Source organism: Pundamilia nyererei, unplaced genomic scaffold (assembly GCF_000239375.1).
Source record: "Pundamilia nyererei isolate P.nyererei 1_Seehausen unplaced genomic scaffold, PunNye1.0 scaffold00005, whole genome shotgun sequence".
NCBI classification, from domain to species: domain Eukaryota; kingdom Metazoa; phylum Chordata; class Actinopteri; order Cichliformes; family Cichlidae; genus Pundamilia; species Pundamilia nyererei.
Window position 1 is genome coordinate 1,516,112 of NW_005187406.1, and position 19,983 is coordinate 1,536,094.

A 19,983-nucleotide genomic window follows, 5' to 3' on the forward strand; every position below is an offset into this window, starting at 1 on the left:
TGTGTCATGATATTTAAATCTTTATATGATACTTTCTATATGCTGACAATGCACACTACACTTACAAGAATCATAGTTTCTAAGTTATAAGGCTTTCTGTCAATTTGACCTACCATAGTTTGACCTCGAAGACTTTGGTGGATGTAAGGCAAATGTTATTGGACTGCTAAGCTGTTACTATGTGTTACAGACAGAATGACGCACACACAGACTCGTAAACATTACCAAAAACATGGCAGAGGTAATAACTGCAGTAATGCGGTACGTTTGTGCTTCTAAATATGTTTTTTTTTTTTCAGGCTGCAGATTTCACTTATATTTGTGGATGCAGAGATGAAGCAGACTCACTGACGGAGGTGTTTCTGTGCCCACTCTAGGATTTCTTTATTGTTCTTAATTATTTCCAGCTAAATGTTTTCTTTTTCCCTTTATCACTTTAATATGTCGCTCAAATGATTTGAATTGTTGCATTTAAAGCAGCCTGACTTCTCTGCACCTTTAATATCCAGCTTTTTACAGAGCATGAAACGTATTCAGTTTTTTTCACCCGAACTGTAAAAGCATAGCTACGTTAGTAAATGTTTTTACTTTTGAAGATTATTACTAAAACTTCCCATTTTGGACAATGTGTCCATTTTTTTGTTACACTGTAAATCAGTCAGTGGGACTCTGTGGAAAACCATGTGCAGATAAATTCCCACACTTGCAGGTGGCTTGGCAGATTGCAGTGATTACATACAGGAAATGGAGGCTGGATAGATGGCAAAGTCTTCGACTTTTGTTCTAACACTGAGCCTCACCACACAGCGCTGCTGTATGCTACATTTGATCGTCTGCTGTGATTGTTGCTGACTTTTTCCTGCTTTTTAAAGCTTTTATGATTTTTAAGAAACAGCGTTTGTTTGGAGGGATTACTCCAGCGCTACAGTTACTGCGTCACACCGGCCCTACGAGGGAGCACGTGTGGGCCCAAGGCCTGACCAGAGTGACGAGGGCTTGGCTTCCTCAGGATGGACTACATTGAGGCTTGCAGTAACCAGAGGGGCAGTGGAATGACAAAAACATCCTCTGCGCCCCCACACGTACCTGCCCCCCTTGTCTTTGTCCCTTTCCATGCTCGGAGACTTGTTTTCAGGAAGACCAGACTTCCTGTGTGATGGAGCAATGGATGAGAGGAGGAAGAGGGGGATGGGATAGACAGGAAAAGACAGACAGAGCGAGATAGATAGGGATGAGGCATCAGTCCAAAACACATCGTGATTTGGGGCATTTTGTTTCTTTTTTCTTTTCCTGACAGACGAGCAGCTGTAAGGGAGTCCAAGCAACAAGAGAAGAGAAAATTACAATGCAGATCTTTTGCTACGTTTCATGCTTTTACCTTTTGACTACTGCACCTGCAAAAAGTCTTGTCTCATGTAAGGCAGCTTAGCAGGGAGTGGTCTGATGAGCTACAAGGATTTATTCAAGGCAATCAGTTCTCACGGGTACTAACAAGTTCGTTTTTTGGACTTGGATTTGAACATTGTGCATTCACAAATCAAAAAAGCAATATTTGCCTTTCCCCCCTTTCTCCCTTCAAAAATGAGAAACACTGAATAATGGGACAACCAGCAAAAGGACTGGAAACAAGAAGAGGTAAAGCTCCCATTAACAGAAGGTAGGTTGCACTTCACCTTTGATAGGCAGAAAAACAGCATTTTCTCTCTGTGTATCTGCATCTAATTTATTAGCATAAACAACCACGGAGATTTGGCATTATGATTTAAATGAAAATCTAAAACTATACAAATATGAAACTTTTTAAATGGGCATCATCTCACCATCATCATGACAGTTGTTTTCAGTTTTATAGCTTTGGAAATTTGTATCCTTGGGTGCAGTCAGCTGACATGTAATGCTCATGATTTTCTGTTTTTTCTCTTTGTCTCTCTCAATATTTTCTTCTCACTTTCACTTTATCAGCATCCCCGACTCTCAGTTTTGTCCCATCATTGGCTTTTTCTGTGAATCTTGCTCATAAAGTCTCAGTACGAGTGATTTAATGACTGTGGCACGGGTGGATGAGTGGGCTTTTGATTGATTTGTAGGGCAGGTGGTTCAAACCTGGGCTCCTTCGACATGCATGCACAAGTATCCCTGAGTAAAAAGCTTAAATGAAGATGGGTGGTTTATGGGAGCCACTGGCTGTGAAAGTGGAGTCCATATAAGATATAATGCTTTTCCTGAACAAATCTGCAATAGTTAGCTAATTGCATTTACCAGGTGAACCAACACCAGCTGTTTATTTACAGCTTTAGCCATAATGTGTCTACCATACACTTGAATATGTAAATATCCTTTATGTTAAACATGTGCCATCACCTTGAAAATTGTAACACTTGCTTTTTATCAGACATGGACTGTAATAAAATGTACTGCAGTTCTGGATTTTACAATTTTTCACAATTTTTTGTTACAGAGCAAGAATTTTTTTTCTCACCCCCCGTTTTTAGTGTCTCATGATGACATACTACAAACAGCTTTATGCAAAGTTTGCAAATCTGTGACAATAAGCAGTAATTTTGACATCTGCAGACGTTTGCACTTTCTGCACCACCGAAAAGTGCACAGGTTTACCCGAAGCAGACTATTTCCACAGTTTTTCTTTCCCAACAACAGACTTATTTCCATCATGGTCCTGGCTTATCCAGGTGCATGCGTTAGATGATGGATTTTTATGATGACTTTGCAGGAAGGCTCTCCGCAGTGCAGGTGAAACAATGCGCTCCCTGCTCTTCTACGGCTTCCTGCACCTCCCGCAGGACCTTTGGCTAGTTTCCTTTTTCTTTTGGCCCTGGACACATTTTTTCTTGATGTCATTTTACTTTGTCATGAAGCCTAATTTTCAGTTGTAGTTAGTTGTAGTATAATTCTTGAATGTTACCAAAAGGTTTGAAGAGTCAGAGGGTTGATCAAATCTGGACTGATCAGTTGAATCACTCGCTAAATGCACTATTAATCATGTTTATATATTTTATTAAGCACTTTACAGTCTTGATATCAAATCCTGACATCATTTATCTGCTTTATTTATTTATGATGGCTCATCAGGTTAGACTTGATGTTCCACTGATGCTAAACTAAATCTTTAAGTCCCCCACTAATGCCTGCAATGCTCGGCCTCTCAGACATGAGTGAGAGAGGCACCCTGTTTGTCCTTCCGTCCAGGGAAAGTGGTCGCTCCTCCTCTTTTTGGGCTCAGTTACACCTTTGACTATTTCTATCTGACCAGCTGCGGTGTGGGCATGTCAGAGACACTCTGACATTCAGCCAAGACCAGCCCTCCAAAAGTACTCTTAAACTCCACCCTCCAGGACTGCTCACCACCCTCTGTCTTTGGAACAGTTTAGTCTCATGCTTCTGTTTTGGCACCTGTCTTTCAGCACTAAATGTGTGATTGTCTGTGGCATTCAGTGTGCATGTGCATGTGTGCATGCCATTCTATTTCATCCATGCACTGTTTTGATGCACTCTTGTGCAACTGGTTAGTGTGCGTATGCAGTACAATGAGACAGTGTGCGCAATTTTGAATGAACCCAAAGCATATTTCTTGAGTGTGTGTTCATGTTGCTGCCTTTAAGTTGCTTAAAGCTATAAAACTCACACATACATGTAATATGTTTATAATGAAGAACAAGAAAGGTACCCTGTGGGGTAAATGGTAAATGGTAAATGGCCTGTATTTATATAGCGCTTTACTAGTCCCTAAGGACCCCAAAGCGCTTTACATATCCAGTCATCCACCCATTCACACACTGGTGATGGCAAGCTACATTGTAGCCACAGCCACCCTGGGGCGCACTGACAGAGGCGAGGCTGCCGGACACTGGCGCCACCGGGCCCTCTGACCACCACCAGTAGGGTAATCAGTAAGTAAACTGTGATGCTTCAAAGACCTATTGACATTTATAATGTACATATTGGGGTGTCACCCTGGTCTAAGCACTGCAGTATGAGCTTACTCTAGCCCATGTTAGTACACCTAGCAACCACAACCAACTAACTCCAGTGTGGATATTATACTAGAGTGTTCCCTTTCTCAGGCTTCAGGTGAATGCAGACCAGTGCCACCTGAACTTGATTTGCCTCCTGATTAAAGTAGGTCTATGTATGGATGCACAGCACTACATAACATACCTATTGTGTGACACGTAAACAATTACATTTTAAAGGGGACATTTGTTTAAATAAGGAAATGACATAAATTAAATATCTTCAGGTGGAAATCCTTTATAAATTGTCTGTTATGCTATCTCTACAATGTCCCTGGTTTTAACCCTGTTTCAAATCAGCTGTTTTACTGCTAATGAGTTGCCCACGCCCTGTTAGGAAGTGTCTCAGTGACAGCAAGTGGCAGCCAGTGGGAGCAGCCCAGGTCATGTGGGAGCAGACATGAGACACTCTTTTGCATGGTCTGTCTGAGGAGCAGTTTTACATATAATTTTGGCCAAAGCACAGCCCTTGACTTTCAGTTACATGTTGGCAGTTTGTGTCGCGTGGTGTTCATTTTAGTGCAAAGTACCAACCTAAAAATTGCTTGGAGGTGGTAACTGGTTAACACTGTAGCCTTTTAATATAACAGTGTTTCAAGTGGACTGAACAATGCTTTATAGTCTATGGTAATGTAATTATATACAAACAGAATTCCAAAAAAATAGAGAAGCTGCACAAAATGTAATTAAAAAGAGAATGCATTGATTTGCAAAAACCCATATTTTAGAAGACATCTCAAATGTTTAAACTGAGGCATTTCACTATTTCCACTTTGCCTCAGTCCATTTTAAGTGAGGTTTGTCTCTGAATCGGCCAACACATAGCTTCATTGCATTACAGAGCTTTAACCTGGATTCGAGGATGGCACGGTGAACTGTATTCACAGACAGTGATTTATGTAAGTGTTCCAGGCTTTATTGTTTGCTACAGGGTCTAACCAAAAACTGCTGAGAACCACAGACCAAAACAAGCCACTATATAAAAGGATTCATCATGAAAGCATAGTGTCCTGTTTCCTGTTCCTATAGTGTGAGATAGAGGATATAGCCCTGGGCAGAGCTTGATTCCCAAATAAAGATAGTTATGTATATTCCAATGCCACAAGCCCCTGTAAATCTCATCACATGTAAGATTAGCCGCTGAAACAGATCTGCTCTTATCTGATCAGGGCTGTCTGTGTGCCTGTGTGTGTGTAAATTAGAGCTCTGTCAACGAGTGCTTGAACTCAGCTCCTTCAAAAACACTTCAAACCAGTCGAGGAGCACCGCAGCTGTGATCAAGTATGTGTGCCTAAATGTGAGTGTGTATGTACAGGTCAGAGGTCACAGTCAAGCCTTTTAACACTTTTTCTCTCTGTCGTTGGCTCGCCAGCAGTCCTGACAGTTTAAGGAAATTCCTTCTCACATGTATGAACTCTGCATGTTCACTTTTTTTAATGCTGAAGTATCACTTTGCCCTGCTGAGCTGCGCCCTTAGCAGCACTTTGATTACAGCACTGGATGAGGTAAGTGTTTACATGGATAAGTGCGACAGCTACCAAGTGACAGACAGGTCAGGCCTTTCACCACTTGGTTTGTTGGTTGCACCAACCAGCTGATGTAGCGGTTTAAGTGATAAAAGCTGCTCTCCTCCTTGCTCTGAATGTCTGGAAAATCAAATATCGCAAATGTAGCATCACCAATTTTCCCTGCTAGGATGCTTTACAGTTTGTGTGTTAGTGTGTGAAATAAAGTACTTAGCAATTTTTAATACGCCACTTGAGGCTAACTTTTACACTCTACTGCCACCAAGTGGTAGGAGGCTGGACTATTCTCCTGTTTTCAATGTTTCTTATGATCTGTACCAGTATTTAAAAAAAAAACATCCACTTCATAAGATGAACATTTTTTAAGCCTAAATGTGTGATTTTCTTTAATCACTAAGAAAAAAAAGTGTTAAAGGTAAAGTTTATTTTAATAAAGGTCAGCTCCTTTGCATCAGCAAACTTGTGATTTTATGTCATTTTCCTTAAACAAAGTCATTCAACTTTTTTTCACTTCATATTTTTCACTTCTTCCTTTATTTAGTGGTTATGGAGTCAAATTCAGAGGCCAGGTCTAATTAGTAATCCCAAGGAAGTAGAACAGGGATGTCAAAGCAATTCTGCACCATGCGCCACTTTTGACCTTAAGTGGGCCAGATCGGCGAAACCCCCTGCTTTCAGTGCAAAGAAGTTTAATCACACATTTAATCTGTCAGAGATCTTAATATGAGATAAAGCGGTTCAGTTTCAACAGTATACACCAGTTTTTCTACATGAGAAAGAAATGCTTCTGTAGTAAACGAAAGAAATATCTCAACTATTTGAGCTTAAAATGGCATAAACAAATGTTTAAATTTACTGAAAAAGCTAGAGCCAGATTTGGGTATCAGATTGGAGGCCAAATGTTTGACATGCCCAAAATAGAACAATAATGGGCTCGTGGCTTAAATATCTAATTAAAGTATGGATATATTAAAATGATTCACATTTCCCATCCTGTGCAAGTCATTCTTGAAGTAGCCTACATTTTTTAGACTAATATATTACACTTTATGTCCTCATATCACCAAAGAATGAGTTCAGATAGATCCCACCCAACTCCACCTCATCCCTACCCAGCTGACAAAGATCCGAGCTTCTCATACACTCCTGTCTGATCCTATATCTGTCTGTCCGCTTCTTTTTTATTCAAACACACAGTCACGCCTTCCCCAATGCAGTATGCCCCCTGGCACTGGCTAGTTCAGACAGACTGGCAGTGTTCTCAGAGATCTGGAAGAGCAGGTGTACTGCTGTCAACAGAGGGCCTATGATCTGAGACAGATTACACACTCATGTGTTCATATAAAAGCCACTATTAAAATATTTTCTCTCTGCAAAGGGAGCTGTGCACTGTACAGCTGATGCGAAGCAGCTTAGTCATTCATTTCACAGATGCAGAGCTGGCACACCGGCTTTTCCTTCAAACAGTTTTCCAAAAAAAGAGGATGTTACAGTTTTATTACTGCTAGGACTGCACACCTTAAACCAACAGGGTGACATATTTATTACGCTTTATGATGTTTTTTTAGTGTAGCATTTCACTCCCTCTCAGCTTCTCTCATCTGCGCCCATGAGACCGAGCCGTGTCCAAATAAAGGCTGCAAAGAGCACCAGCGGCATTCTTACTGGATGCTGCTGTACATTACCCACAGTGCTTTGCCGTGTCTCATTCCACGGCTGCCAAGACAGTAGCTTTAGGGACTGGAGCTCCATATGTTTCTCTCAGGGGTCTTGAGCACCGTGTACTTGGCACGCTCAGAATAAGCCCAGTGATCTCCAATTACCCTCCTCTCACGGATTGTTTGGTGTCACTTGCCGTCTGCCGGCTGAATATGATGATTCTGCGCCTACAGTGTAAAAGGATAGTCGCACAGATCTCTTGGCATGCACTGTGCTCCTTACAACTCAATTGGAGCGGTGACCCAAAGCCAGTCCAAACTAGCCAATTATGAATTTCAAAAGCTCTTCAAGTCACATGTGTCAAGTCAGTGTTGTACTGTGTCCCCCCTTTTGAGCTTAACACAGTTCTAATTCTTGTCTTTCCTTTCCTTCACTTCTTGATGCCTGCTCCAAACGATGTCACAGGTTGTGCCATGATGAGTTGGCCCAAAATAAGCCAGCTTGACTATCATCACTTCTCCAGTACTTTAGAGAAATAATAAACTACAGCAAATAATAAAATACAGCTACCGGCCTTCTTCCTGTTTGATCGAAACTAAAGCTGCATCATACATCTGACATTTGGATGCAGAAGCTGTCGACATATCTGATTATGGGAAACTCAGACAGGACACATTCATCATTGCTCCAATGTGAAAATAGAACGTGAAATAGACCGGAACAAGCTCGCATTTTGTGCCAGTGAGAAGGCTTTCAGCTCTGCCACTCCATCACATTCTCATATGTACAGCTAAGTCCAGTCAAATAAAACGTTGACTGTACTGAAACACTGTACTGTAAGCAGTCAGGGTGCCCTGGCTGACCTGATATGGGTGAAGGTTGCCGTGCGACATGATTCCCGGGAAGACGACTCTACACTGGTGAAATGAGTGAAGGAGGAGTTTGGCAATAAGCAAAAAGGACGGATTCTGTATGGAAACACCATCTGTCCATCTCTTTGGCTTGGTTCACATCTTTTTTTTCCTATTGAAAAGCAGAGATGGATTGAATGGTGAATGCTGTTTCCTCCTGGGAACAACATCCTGATGCTGTCTGGGTGTGTAAAGCAGAACTCCAGCATCAGTGATTTTGTTGCCAAGGGGAGGACTAAGTCAACAGAAAAGCTGTATGGTGATAATAAAAGGTAAAACCAGAAAAAAAGGGGAACAATGTGCAGAAGCAGTGTCAACAGCTGTGGTAAACATATTATTTATAGCTGCAATGATCCAGCAGAAGCAGCTTTAATATTATTTCCATCTTTAGGTGAAACATATTATAGCCTACAGCAACATTAGCAGTCTAATATGTATAAAGTAGGAAGTGTATTTCATATTATTATATCAGGGTTTGAATGTATTTATTTTTTATGCCAGGTCTCCAGTTTTCAGTAGGAACGGCTCCTAAAACTGCCTGCTATTCTGCTTCCAACCTCTAGAGGGAGCGCTATTCATTGTTGAAACAATACTCATGAGACTGTCGGGGTCTTTCCAAGTATTTGGCCTTACAAATGCGTGGAATATATACTCTTAGGACACCAACTCACTGCTAAGGAGACAGGTTTTGTTTGTTTTTTTTATCTTCAGCAGGTCGGACACAAACTGGACACTTTATTCTAATGCATCAAGTTATCTTTTGGTCATGTTGTGTTTTTATTTGAAACTCCTTTTTCAAGGGAAACACTTTTGTTGGCAAATATGCAAATATGCAAATATTAAGGTTAAGCTGTAAATGGTTCTACTTCTGAGATTTGACTTGCTCTACTTTGTGTGCATGTCAGCAGTGTAGTGTGTCACAAAATTACTTCTCATGTAAATCTTGGAAAATGCTGCACTGCTCTTTTTCAGGAGAGAGGAAAGTGAGAGGTACAACCACGTGAAAACACTGTGATGGTTTGGAGTTGCGTTTTTTGCTTTTTGCCAGTGATGTTGAGGGTCTTGTTAAAAGTTGTGTAACTGTGAACATATAAAAGTACCGTCAGGTTTGGATCCACTATTCAATACTGTAATACATCTTAGAAGAGTTTGACTGACAACAGTTTCATAGTTTCGTTTTTCAACATGACAGTGGTTGCAAAAACCTTGCCAGTGCATTAAAGGCGCACCTGGACAAAAAAATGAATTGGCATCCTCAATTCATTTTTATTTTATGCTGTAACATCTTTGAGAATAATATAACAGCCACAAAGTATCACAGATTTTCTATAAGTCTACATGTCACTGTGACATTCACTCTGCTGCAATTCTCCATCAGCAAGGACAGATGTGTTACATTAGACGGGATAAGTTATTGATCCCCGTCCTGCACTCTGCTGCCGGGAATTCTCCCGGAAGAGTGTACTGCACATCCAACCCCCACCAACTGCTTTTCTGTGCATCTCTCCGTCTCTTCTCTCTCTCTCTCTCATCTCAGTATGCTTAGCTTATCTCTCTTGTTTTTTCCTCGATAAGGTTCCTGCAATGCATTAAAATCAGGGGACTTACTTGGGCCGACTGAATGCAAGGTAAGAAAAGACATGTGCTGGTACTGTGCATGCCTGCTGCTGCTGCTCAGAGATTATGGTGCAACACATTATGCAGTGTCATGATGCAGCAACGCATATAAATTGATAAACAGGTTCTTCTCTTTATTTTTACAGAGTTAAAACATTTCGGGGGTGGAGCCGCACTGGTGATTTCATTGGATAGTTTAAACTTGCTTTCTAAGAGGAAATGCACTAACAAAGGAATAAGGAAAAGGTATCATTTGATTTTTAATAATGCCTTGGAGTCTGTGTAGTAATTGGAGACACTAAGGGTGTAATGTGCAGTGTTTTCCTTTTCTTACTTGTAGACCTTTGAGGTATCTGTTCATGGTTTGGCTGGTTGGAAGATTTATAATCTTATCCCGAGTCTGTCCACCTGTTACACAGTGAGGTGTTAATTTACCCGAAACAGGGCAGATTACAGGCTTTACGGCCTGCTGCATACGTGTGTGTGCGACCATGAGAGTGTGTGTGTGTCTTTTCACATCGTTTACGTCACAGCTGCTGTGAGTCAGCTCCTCTCTTCCTTTCCTGAGTCACTCATCCAGTGGTTGCTTGGTTACTGCAGAGCGGTGAAAGTTTCCTATTGCGTCTTTGTCTCCGTGGACGGATGGGCTTCGATATTTATTCAGGCTCAGGAGTGAGTGTTCAAATAATGTACGTGTTTGTGTGCATGCGTGCATCTGCGGTCGCTGCTTCAGCCAACGGGCAAAGGCTGACAAATCAGTTTCAGCACATCCTGTTATTGAGAGACACTGAATGGATGTCTGGGTACCGCAACTGAACCCTTAATAAGCTGACACTGCCAAGGAATTGTATTTAGAGGAGACACAAAAGAGAATCCTAATTAGAAAAAGCATGCATGTCATTTTTAGTCATATTTTTAAAATTGCGACAGGTTCCATTCTCACACCATCAACATCCAAATGTTTTTGGCCAGGCGATAAAAAGTCCATTTCAATATTTAAGCTACTGGGGCATAATTTTTAAAAGGCAATTTGAGCCTGAGCACTGACTACTTAATTTTAACTGGCATGTGCCATCAACACCGTTAGCTGGTAGGTGATGAAACTGTGGAGATTGGTGACATATTAAAGGAAAACCCAATATTAAGTGTACCAGCATGACCTCCAGAACAGCCTCATTGTTCCTTGCAATTGATTTTCTTTGTTTCTCGAACTATTCAGGAACGACAGTGCGCCATTCTTTAAAAAAAAAAGAAAGAAAAAGAAGCCACCAGTCTCTCAAGTGAGATCTTGGGTTGACATTTGTTTTAAATGTTATATACCTATGTGGTATGTGACTTTTGTTGCCATGATGCCAGGTCTCTCTTGGAAATGAGATTTTTAATCTCAATGAGATTTTTTACCTGGATAAATAAAGGATTAATAATAAAAATCTGATGACTTCAAACATGTTATTCACATAATTTTCAGACTCTTCCTTTGTTACATGCCTCTCCAACCCTACTGGACTGCAGTGACGGTCCAATGTTGTTATATGGACTTATTTGGAGGTGTAAATAAAGGCATGCGTGTTGTAGCTTGGTCCTCACACTACTTCTTTCTTCCCATCTTTATTCTGTCATGACTGCAGAATCAAATCTTTGGTCATGCTGCATGAATTTGGGGGGGGGGTGCTTCCTTACAAAAATATTTGCAAGGGTGAAACTTCTGTATTTAAATCAATGCACCACCTCAAGTAGGTGCTATGTAGGAGTGTAAAGTCTTCTAATAGGATAGAAATATTACATCATAGGATAAAGGTAAATCACTTTATGAGGATTTGCAGTGCCCCCTCCCTCTAATACTCCAAGTAGAACTTAGGGAGTCACAAGTTCAAGATTCTTTCTTTCATTAGTCACATGTCTGGATTTAGTGTATGCTAAATGTACAAAATATAATAAATTGTTCCACTCCCAACTATCATTTCACTATATGCTTTTTAAGATTCTCAAGGTAAATAAATACATTCTTAGGGAAATAAACCTGTAAATAAGTGGAAAAAACATTGGTACTGTAGCTGGTAAAATCAGTTTGGCTACAAGAATTTACTAAATGAGCAAACAGTAAAATTATATTCTATATAGATTGGGGTTTTTTAAATTATAACTATAACATAGTGAGTGTATTAGCCTACATAATGAATTTTATTTTAATATAATTTGTATTATCTCTGTATTCATTGAAGTATTTGCCAATCTGTGAATATGCTGAGAGCACAAACATCACCACGACAACAGCAAGGCAAGAAACACATGTAGGTGGTCAGACAGTAGGTTAGTGCGTTAATTAGTTTGAGGTGAAGCTGTTTGAGTCATTGTGAATCATTCATACAGGGATGAAGAGCTTCATTTGTGGATGTCCTCAGGTCAGATGATACAGGATGACGAGGAGGGACTACCAGTCACCTGCTTCTGCTTTCAAAGATGCTGCTCAACCTGTGAACCGTGGAGGAGCACTGACTCCAGATCAAGCTTGGTAACAGCATCATCATCCTTCTCCCTCTGTCGCCAGCGCCGACGGATCAAGCAACTAGCGTTTGCTTTGCTTGATCTTTTTGGTACAGATTCCCCACTTGGACAAGACTTAGTTTAAATGTGTGGGACACAGTTTTAACACAAAAAATTTCAATATGGCCGCCCGCCAAGATCACCACAATAAGTTTATCAGTTTCAGCGATGACTGTATGCCAGCACAACTTTTTAGTGACATTTACTCCTTGCAGAATTGCAATACTTTTCTTGGGAATAGTGATTGTCTTATCAGTGACAACAACAATACGACAGCTATGAAAAGCTCCACTGTCCAATGCCCCTTCTGTCCGAACACTATCTCTGAGAATGACCAGAGGGAAAATGTTGACAGAGACAATTTAAATACTGCCAACCAAAGAAGACTTCCAACATCCTCTCAAAACTACAATCATCCAGGAGAATCATGCGGACAGGACAGGAAAGTGAAAATAAGGAAGAGTGTGTCATTTGATGATGATGTCATTGTCTACCTGTTTGATCAGGTACTGATTTCCTGTTCTACTTTAACCTTTATTTTAATGCATTTTGAGGCTTTTTATCTTTTTGTAGCTAATAATGTGTTTATTAAATGTTTTTAACAGGACTGTTTCAACCATGTTACTGAATACTGAATACTTCCTGTTTATTCTTAGGAGAGTCCAACTCTGGAGATGCACTTTGAGTCTTACACGTCTCTGATGAGCAGCTATTCCTCCAACCTGCCAGGCGACACATTAGAAGATAATGGTAATGTCTTCAAGATTTACACAAGTAGATTGTATGCCATTATTTAGAAAAAGAGCAAAACACACACTGCACCAGTGAAACATATTACACTTTTACTTAACACATTCATTCATGCTGTAATTTATATTTAGTAGTATCATCATGTAAAGCTGAGCCAGAGAGAGCAGTAGCAATACCTCACTATTGCAGGTATCCATAGCAACAAAATTGGAGTCGGCATGAAAAGAAGGAGCTGGGCTCGAGGTGGGTTGCAAAGTGGCTTGCAGATGAAGCTGTAGAAAGGCTGGCGTACATGACAGTTATCAATTTGATGGAGATAAGAGTATCAGCCATGTCATCAGTTTGACTGAAGTAATGCTACACTTAAGTTACTGTGTTTTTTACATCACTTTTTCCTTTTTATTTACAGAGAGACGGAACAATGAGCTCATAAAATATGATGGTGATGTTATCACCATCAGCAACAGCAGTATAATTCTAAATAATATTTGGCAGTGTTATTAACAGTTTTATCTTTTTATCTGTATCAAACAAAAGGCTTATGACAATGTAAAAAGACCAAGGGTTGCACCGTGCACTGCAGGATATCACACAGTTGTCAGTGTGGCTAATTATACATGTGGTTGGTTTTGCGTGCAGCCTTCGAATGGGAGGATGACTTCTCGGCTTTGGAGAAGAGCTGCCATTTTCAGTATGACGGGCACTCTCATCCCTACAGCCTACTGCAGACACATAACCGGACCGCCCAGTCCAGACCAGAGAATGGCTGTCTACCCCAAACCTGCCTTTTCCTCACCTATGTCACTGAGTCCGACCTCGAGTGAGATAAGGGTGAGTGACACGCAAATGCACACACATACTGAGCTGCATGTGGTGATTTTTATGAAACGTGGTAAAGTAAAGACAGCCTTTCTATCAGAATGTCTGCCTTCAGCCTAAGGCCATCTCACTGTCGCCATGGCCTAATGTGACATCCACACTTGTTTTTCTTTCAGAGAGCCAGCCTTGGCCTAATGGAAAAACTGACTAATCGTCCAGATCTCTCCTCTTCACCCTAACTCATCTCCTACCCACCCTCCCCCTTTTATGATGAGTCAGGGATTTTAATAGCTTTTTTTTCACTCCGTCTTTGCTCCAAATAGATTCAGCGCACTTGTCATTCATGACATCACAGCCGAGCAGGACTCTCTGACAGCGCATTCAGTTTTCACAGTTGTTGGTATGACAAGATTACTGCCCATGATGTCAAATAACAGTAAATAAGAGTTGCATAAGAGTGCTGGTGCCTTTCCAGCTGCAAACTGCTTTGGAAGCTACTCTTTATGCCAGGTTGCGTCCTTGGACTCGATGTAGGAAACAGAAACAGAAACTTACGTGCGTTTAACAAACTCCTGTGTGCTTCTGCAGTCGCGCTTTATCTTTAAATTGCTGTAGTTTTCAGGCTAATGTTGGTGTTGAAGAAAATATGTTGTTTATACGGTTTGTTTTGCTCAAACAGAGCATGCTTGCGGGGGCCCTGTTTGCTTGCCTCATTACTGAAGTGTGTTGAGCTCAGAACATATCAGTGGCTGTGGTAAAATAAACAGTGTAAGCCTTAGGGCCAATGGAGGCAGAAACTGTGCACACTAAAGCGCAAAGATAATATTTCCACAGAGGCAACTTCAGCAAGGTTTGGTTGATTAGATACAATGTAGCTGAGGAGGGAAGGAAACCTGGCAGGACCTGTCTTACTGTTCACAAACACACACACACACACACACACACACACACACACACACACACACACACACACACACACACTCTTTAGAAGATATCAAAATAAATCCCATTCATTTATTAGAGACTTATAGTAACCTTAAGCCAAGCGTCCTCCTAAATATCCTCTAATGATTGACATTATGTGGACTTTTGGGGCTTTTGTCCTTATATGGGAGGCGAGTCCCCACTGTGTGACTGTGTAAACAGGTTTATGTTCCCACAACACAAGTAATAGAAGTACACACACACACACACACACACACACACACACACACACACACACATACAAGCTGCTCAAGGGCATCAAATGCTGGAAGTGTTTGCTTCTAAAAGCTGGGAGCTTCACACCTGTAACGTTGCTGTGTCTGTGACATCCCAACACTGTGCTAATGTTGTTAATGCTCAGACTAAGAGGTTTGGAGAAAAAGTTAGAGAGGTGAGGCTGAGATGGTTTGGGCATGTGCAGAGGAAAGATTGGACCAAAGATGTTGAAGATGAAGCTCCCAGGCAGGAGGAAAGGAGGAAGACCTCAGAGAAGATTCATGGATGGAGCAAAGGAAGACAAGTAGTGGGTTGAAGTGACCAAGGTGAATGATAGAAATAGAGTGAGATAGAGGCTGATAATCCACTGCGACCCCTAAAGGGAGTAACTAAAATAATAAGAAATCCATTAGCCATTAAATTGTTGAATAGAAAAAATGTAGTGGCCAACTGTCATGAAGCAGTGTGGTTTCTGTGTATAGACATGAAGTTTTGTATGTTTTCTAGAGATTTGTTTCGTCACAAACAGCAACACCATTGTTTTGGTCTTGTGAGTGTGTAGGCCATATAGTAAGAATAAGCACACAAAGCTGAATGCGTGCCGCCGACGCATAACTGGTTCATAGTGTCCAGATCTGAAAAGTGAGGCCAATGTGGATGTGTCTTAACCCTCGTTTTTACCTTATTTTTGTTTTTAAGAAAAATAAGAGCCAAGATATCAGGCCCTTGTAGAGCATAATTTAGTATTTTGGTCTAAATAACCCAAAATGTGATGTCCACATATGTGGACGCCAGTCAGGAGCAACTCCTGTGGTTTCTAAAAGATAGATACTGTTGAATACTGTACTGATACTGTAGAAGTCTATGAGAAAACAGCCCTCGGCACTCCTGACCTTTGAACTCAGTAAACAGCTTTCTAATCAGATTATGTTCTCCATCACTAGCTTCAGACCTCCCCAAATCAAACATGATGTTAATTCTGGAAATTATGGGTGCCTTTAGAGTCGAAAGGGAGGATAAAGCAGGGTCAGTCTTATGACTGACAAATTGCTATCCCACGAGCCTGCACTGTGTCTCAGATTCACAGTCAGAGTCACCTCTCATTCGCCACATTGAATTTCAAAACACCAAAACTCAAATGTTAAAAGCAGGTAGCTTGAAGCGACAAGCCCATTGCCCCATTACTTTAAGCCCTTCCCCAACATTGTTTTAAATTTTTATGTATTCCTGCCTACCCAAATGAGGAATCATCACCTGATATATAAACATCCAGTATCTATGCTCTGCAATAGCATAACTGCAATCATTTAACCTTGTGAGTCTCTCTGCCTGTGTATATGTGTCACTGAAGCAAAATGTGGAATTGAAAACCATCAGGGTTTGTCAATAATCTTCCAGATGTTTGCAGACACTGCAAATGCAGACACTGATGAACAGTCAGTATACCTCACCGTAGTGACTCCTCCCTGTCTTTGTAGTCTTGCTACCACAACATAAGGTAATCCTAACTGCCAACAGCTGCATTAGGCTGCCAAGTTAAACAGTTGGATTACTGCAGATCACATTTCCATGTGAAGAAGGAGCGTGTTAATAATTGCAGTTGTTCTGCTTTTCTTTTATGGCATGTTTTTTGTAATGTGTGTGTTTTTTTTAGTTTTCTAGTGGCCTGAGGCTGTCCATCAGAAGTAATGTAATGCAAAAAATGCAGCTCAAAAAGTTTGTCTGTTGAAAAGCAAATATTGGAGCAAAGTTTAAACGAGGCCTACATTCAGCTGTAGCCTGGAGGACTGTATTCAAATGAAGCAGCAGAAGGTGATAAGTCACAATGGAAAATATGTTAACTGTTCAGACGAACTAACTTTACTACAGTTGTCTTAAAGGTAAGAGCACGTCTGCAGCTTAACAGAAAAAGAAGAAGGTTTACTTGCATTCACCTGAATGAATAAAAAAGCATTTAACAGTTGGAAATGCTGTTGCTGAGCATGTTATCAGCAGAACAGTATGGAAAAAAGAACAGTTTTTGTAAGGGTTTTTAAAATATTAGACCATACCACTCAATTCCACCACTGCAATCTCTTTATATTGCCTTAAATTTTTTTTTAAATGAAATACAGTAAAGTAAAACTCCTCAGTTACATTAGTTAGCCAGCAAATCCTTAACATTTTGCTTGTCAACTGCAAAACGACTACACTTTCTAGAAATGGGAAGCAGGAAACGCAAAAATATCACATCAGAATATTCCTAATTCACCAGGTAAACTGGCCAAACTAACACTGAAAGGGTTTCAATTAAATATTTTTTTCATCACTGAACTACTGCACACAAATTTTCACTGTTCTCAGAATCTATGCAAATGTCAGCTGGAACTTGTGAATGGTAAGTACGCATATTCAACCAATTATTTAGTTAATATTTTATAAAAGTACTCCACGTATTTCACTTTCTGAACTGAATAGTCGTGTTCTGACTTCTATTTGTGCTTTTTCTCAAATGAACAGCACAGATATTAAAGCACACAGCCTGCAGGACACTTAGATCTGTCTCCCTAACCATGTTTTATATAAGATGATCCCTGGATTTGAATGCTGCTTCCACCAACTACTAAGTATCGTTGGAAAACATTAGTGGGAGCCAAAGTTAATCTGAATCCCCCAAAAATCAAAATCAAAAACATCCTAGTATAAATGTAAGTTCAGTATAATTCTTGCACATCTGTGGCTTTCTGCAGCAACAGCAGCAGGTTGTTGGGAGGTTTAGGGTTGAGGGTGGAGCTAGCGGGGGAAAGGGCTGTCTCTCTGATTGGCTGAACAGCGCGACGTGTACATCTGTTAGCAACAGGTAGCCGTTCACGTGTGACAGTTATCTGTGAGCCTCGCGCTGATGTGCTCCTCTCGCGCTCCTTCATTCCCACTGCTCCTTTAATTGACTTTATGTCGCTGATCATGTCCGGCTGCATGCTGACGCCTTTTCTGTAAAAAGAAACAGGAAGGAGAATATTAGTATAATTTCCCAGGTAAGGCTTTTAGTTCCCTTCCATTTGTGTTGTGAGTGAATTTGACTTGTGTCTGCTCATCTTCATATCGGTCACAGCACTGCCGTTGGTGTGATTAAGCTGAGGTTAGGGAAATAATGACGATGATGGAGACATACACGTTTTTTTTTTTTATTGTGCGTACTTATCTATGTAAAACAGCTTTATCTGACAGCGTGTGATAGTATAGTTTAAACTGTCACTGTTTGTAAATTCACATTTAAAATATATAATAGTAATAGAACCTCTTCTTAAATAAGTTTAGGAGCTGATGGTTTAGTCTTATTATGTGAAACCAAACTATGCAGTGAGTTAAAGTGAAGTTAAAAAGCTTTGCTGTTGCTGTGAGCTGCCAGGTCTGTTTTTGTGAGTGTAACCTTGACATGGGTATTATCTCTGAACTGTGGGGTAAGAAGTGTGGAGTAACAGACCAACATCATGGAGTTTTCACACTGCAAGAGTCTGATTAGATACAACAGGATGCCAAGTTGTTTAAACTGGAGCTGACTGAAGGAAAACTATGAAGCGGGCCACTTTATATCCTTTTTTTCTTGTCCTTAACACTCCTATCTTGTCTTCCAGGTTTGTTGAACCTGAGATCTGTTCTGTCAGAGATAAGGGGAGTAGCAAGATGAAATCCAAAGGGAAGGCTGTGAAGCCATCCAGAAGGACCTGGTCCGACCCGGAGCCGGAATTCGAGCCAGACACAGAGCCGGGCTCCAGCGAGCAGGAAGGCTCAGAGGCCTCGGTCCGGATCCGTGGCTCCTGGAGGGGCTCTCTGAGGAGCGGCAATGGCAAGAGGCAGGGAGGAGGCCGGCGACGCAAGCACGGCTCCAGCACCAAAGAGCGCAGCATCCGTCGACTGGAAAGCAACGAAAGGGAACGCCAGCGCATGCACAAACTCAACAACGCCTTCCAAGCGCTGCGCGAGGCCATCCCGCATGTGAAAACCGAGAAGAAGCTGTCCAAGATCGAAACGCTGACCCTGGCTAAGAATTACATCAAAGCTTTGACCACCATCATCCTGGATATGTCAGGGGGCTGCCTGCCTGCTGGCGGGGTCCCTTCAGAGGCCAGCGCTGCCAAGCTCCTCCAGTGCTACCAGCAGCACCTGGAGGAAGAGGGGGAGGAAGGTCTCACCCAATACCTCACCAGCATGCATAGCTTCAGCCAGCAAAGCTAACAGTAAGATTAAAGCAAGGGGAGCCACCAGGAGGAGGGCTGGACAAATCAAACATTACCCACTTCCTACAGTCACACTCTTAGAGACGTTCAGCTGTGTTTTCTGTAGGAAGTGGGCTCCCCCCCCAGATCATAGACCTCTAATAAATGCTAGCAAGAGGTGAGCTGTGCAGAACTCCATGCAAAATATGGAAGGATTTTATACAGCAGACATGAAGAATGCAGACTGGAAAGTGAAACCAAATGGACCATAGTTGTGTAATGTATGTGCCCAGGAAAGAAGGGCTGCTTTTTTTTTCACCCTCATGTTTTTTTTCCTTCTTCTTCTTGCGTGTTGTGGTTTAAACTGGGGAAGGGGATTGTTCTCTTTTGTGTTATCTTGCCATCTTCTTGTATCGACTCTTGAGAAACCTGCTCAGTGTAACCTCGAGCCATAACTGTTGCATCCATGAAAGAAAGACAACCAAGCAGAAGGCTTAAATATTGAGGTGTTGCTGCAAGAAAGCGCTCACAATGATAATCCACCCTTGATCTGAACGCGTAGCTCATTTCTCTTCTTCTGCACACAGAAGAGTTCTTAAAGGCACAGATGCTATTTAACGTGTATGTTACTTGCTTATCCCCTCTCCCTGCTGTGTTTCAATGTGTGTTTAAGCTGCAAACTTTGTGTGAAACATCATAACGGGGAAAAAAAAAACATTTGAGAAGTTGT

The 19,983-nt window shown here is 41.2% G+C and overlaps 1 protein-coding gene across 5 annotated transcripts; it reads left to right on the forward strand.

Annotated features, from left to right (window-relative positions):
- The first annotated feature begins 776 nt into the window (after positions 1 to 776).
- bhlha15 (basic helix-loop-helix family, member a15) lies at positions 777 to 19,976 on the forward strand. Of its 5 annotated transcripts, XM_013913477.1 has the most exons (6): positions 8,367 to 9,755; positions 9,891 to 9,990; positions 12,115 to 12,794; positions 12,945 to 13,038; positions 13,678 to 13,869; positions 18,672 to 19,976. In XM_013913477.1, exon 6 carries the CDS (start codon positions 18,721 to 18,723, stop codon positions 19,270 to 19,272), a length of 552 nt encoding a protein of 183 aa, XP_013768931.1. In that variant the 5' UTR covers positions 8,367 to 9,755; positions 9,891 to 9,990; positions 12,115 to 12,794; positions 12,945 to 13,038; positions 13,678 to 13,869; positions 18,672 to 18,720; the 3' UTR covers positions 19,273 to 19,976. The 5 variants fall into 5 exon arrangements, with proteins under 5 accessions (XP_005721754.1, XP_013768931.1, XP_013768925.1 ...); XM_005721697.1 differs by lacking the exons at positions 8,367 to 9,755; positions 9,891 to 9,990; positions 18,672 to 19,976 and adding exons at positions 777 to 1,657; positions 14,034 to 14,814; XM_013913471.1 differs by lacking the exons at positions 8,367 to 9,755; positions 9,891 to 9,990; positions 18,672 to 19,976 and adding an exon at positions 14,034 to 14,814 and having other exon boundaries at positions 11,164 to 12,794.
- Positions 19,977 to 19,983: the final 7 nt, after the last annotated feature.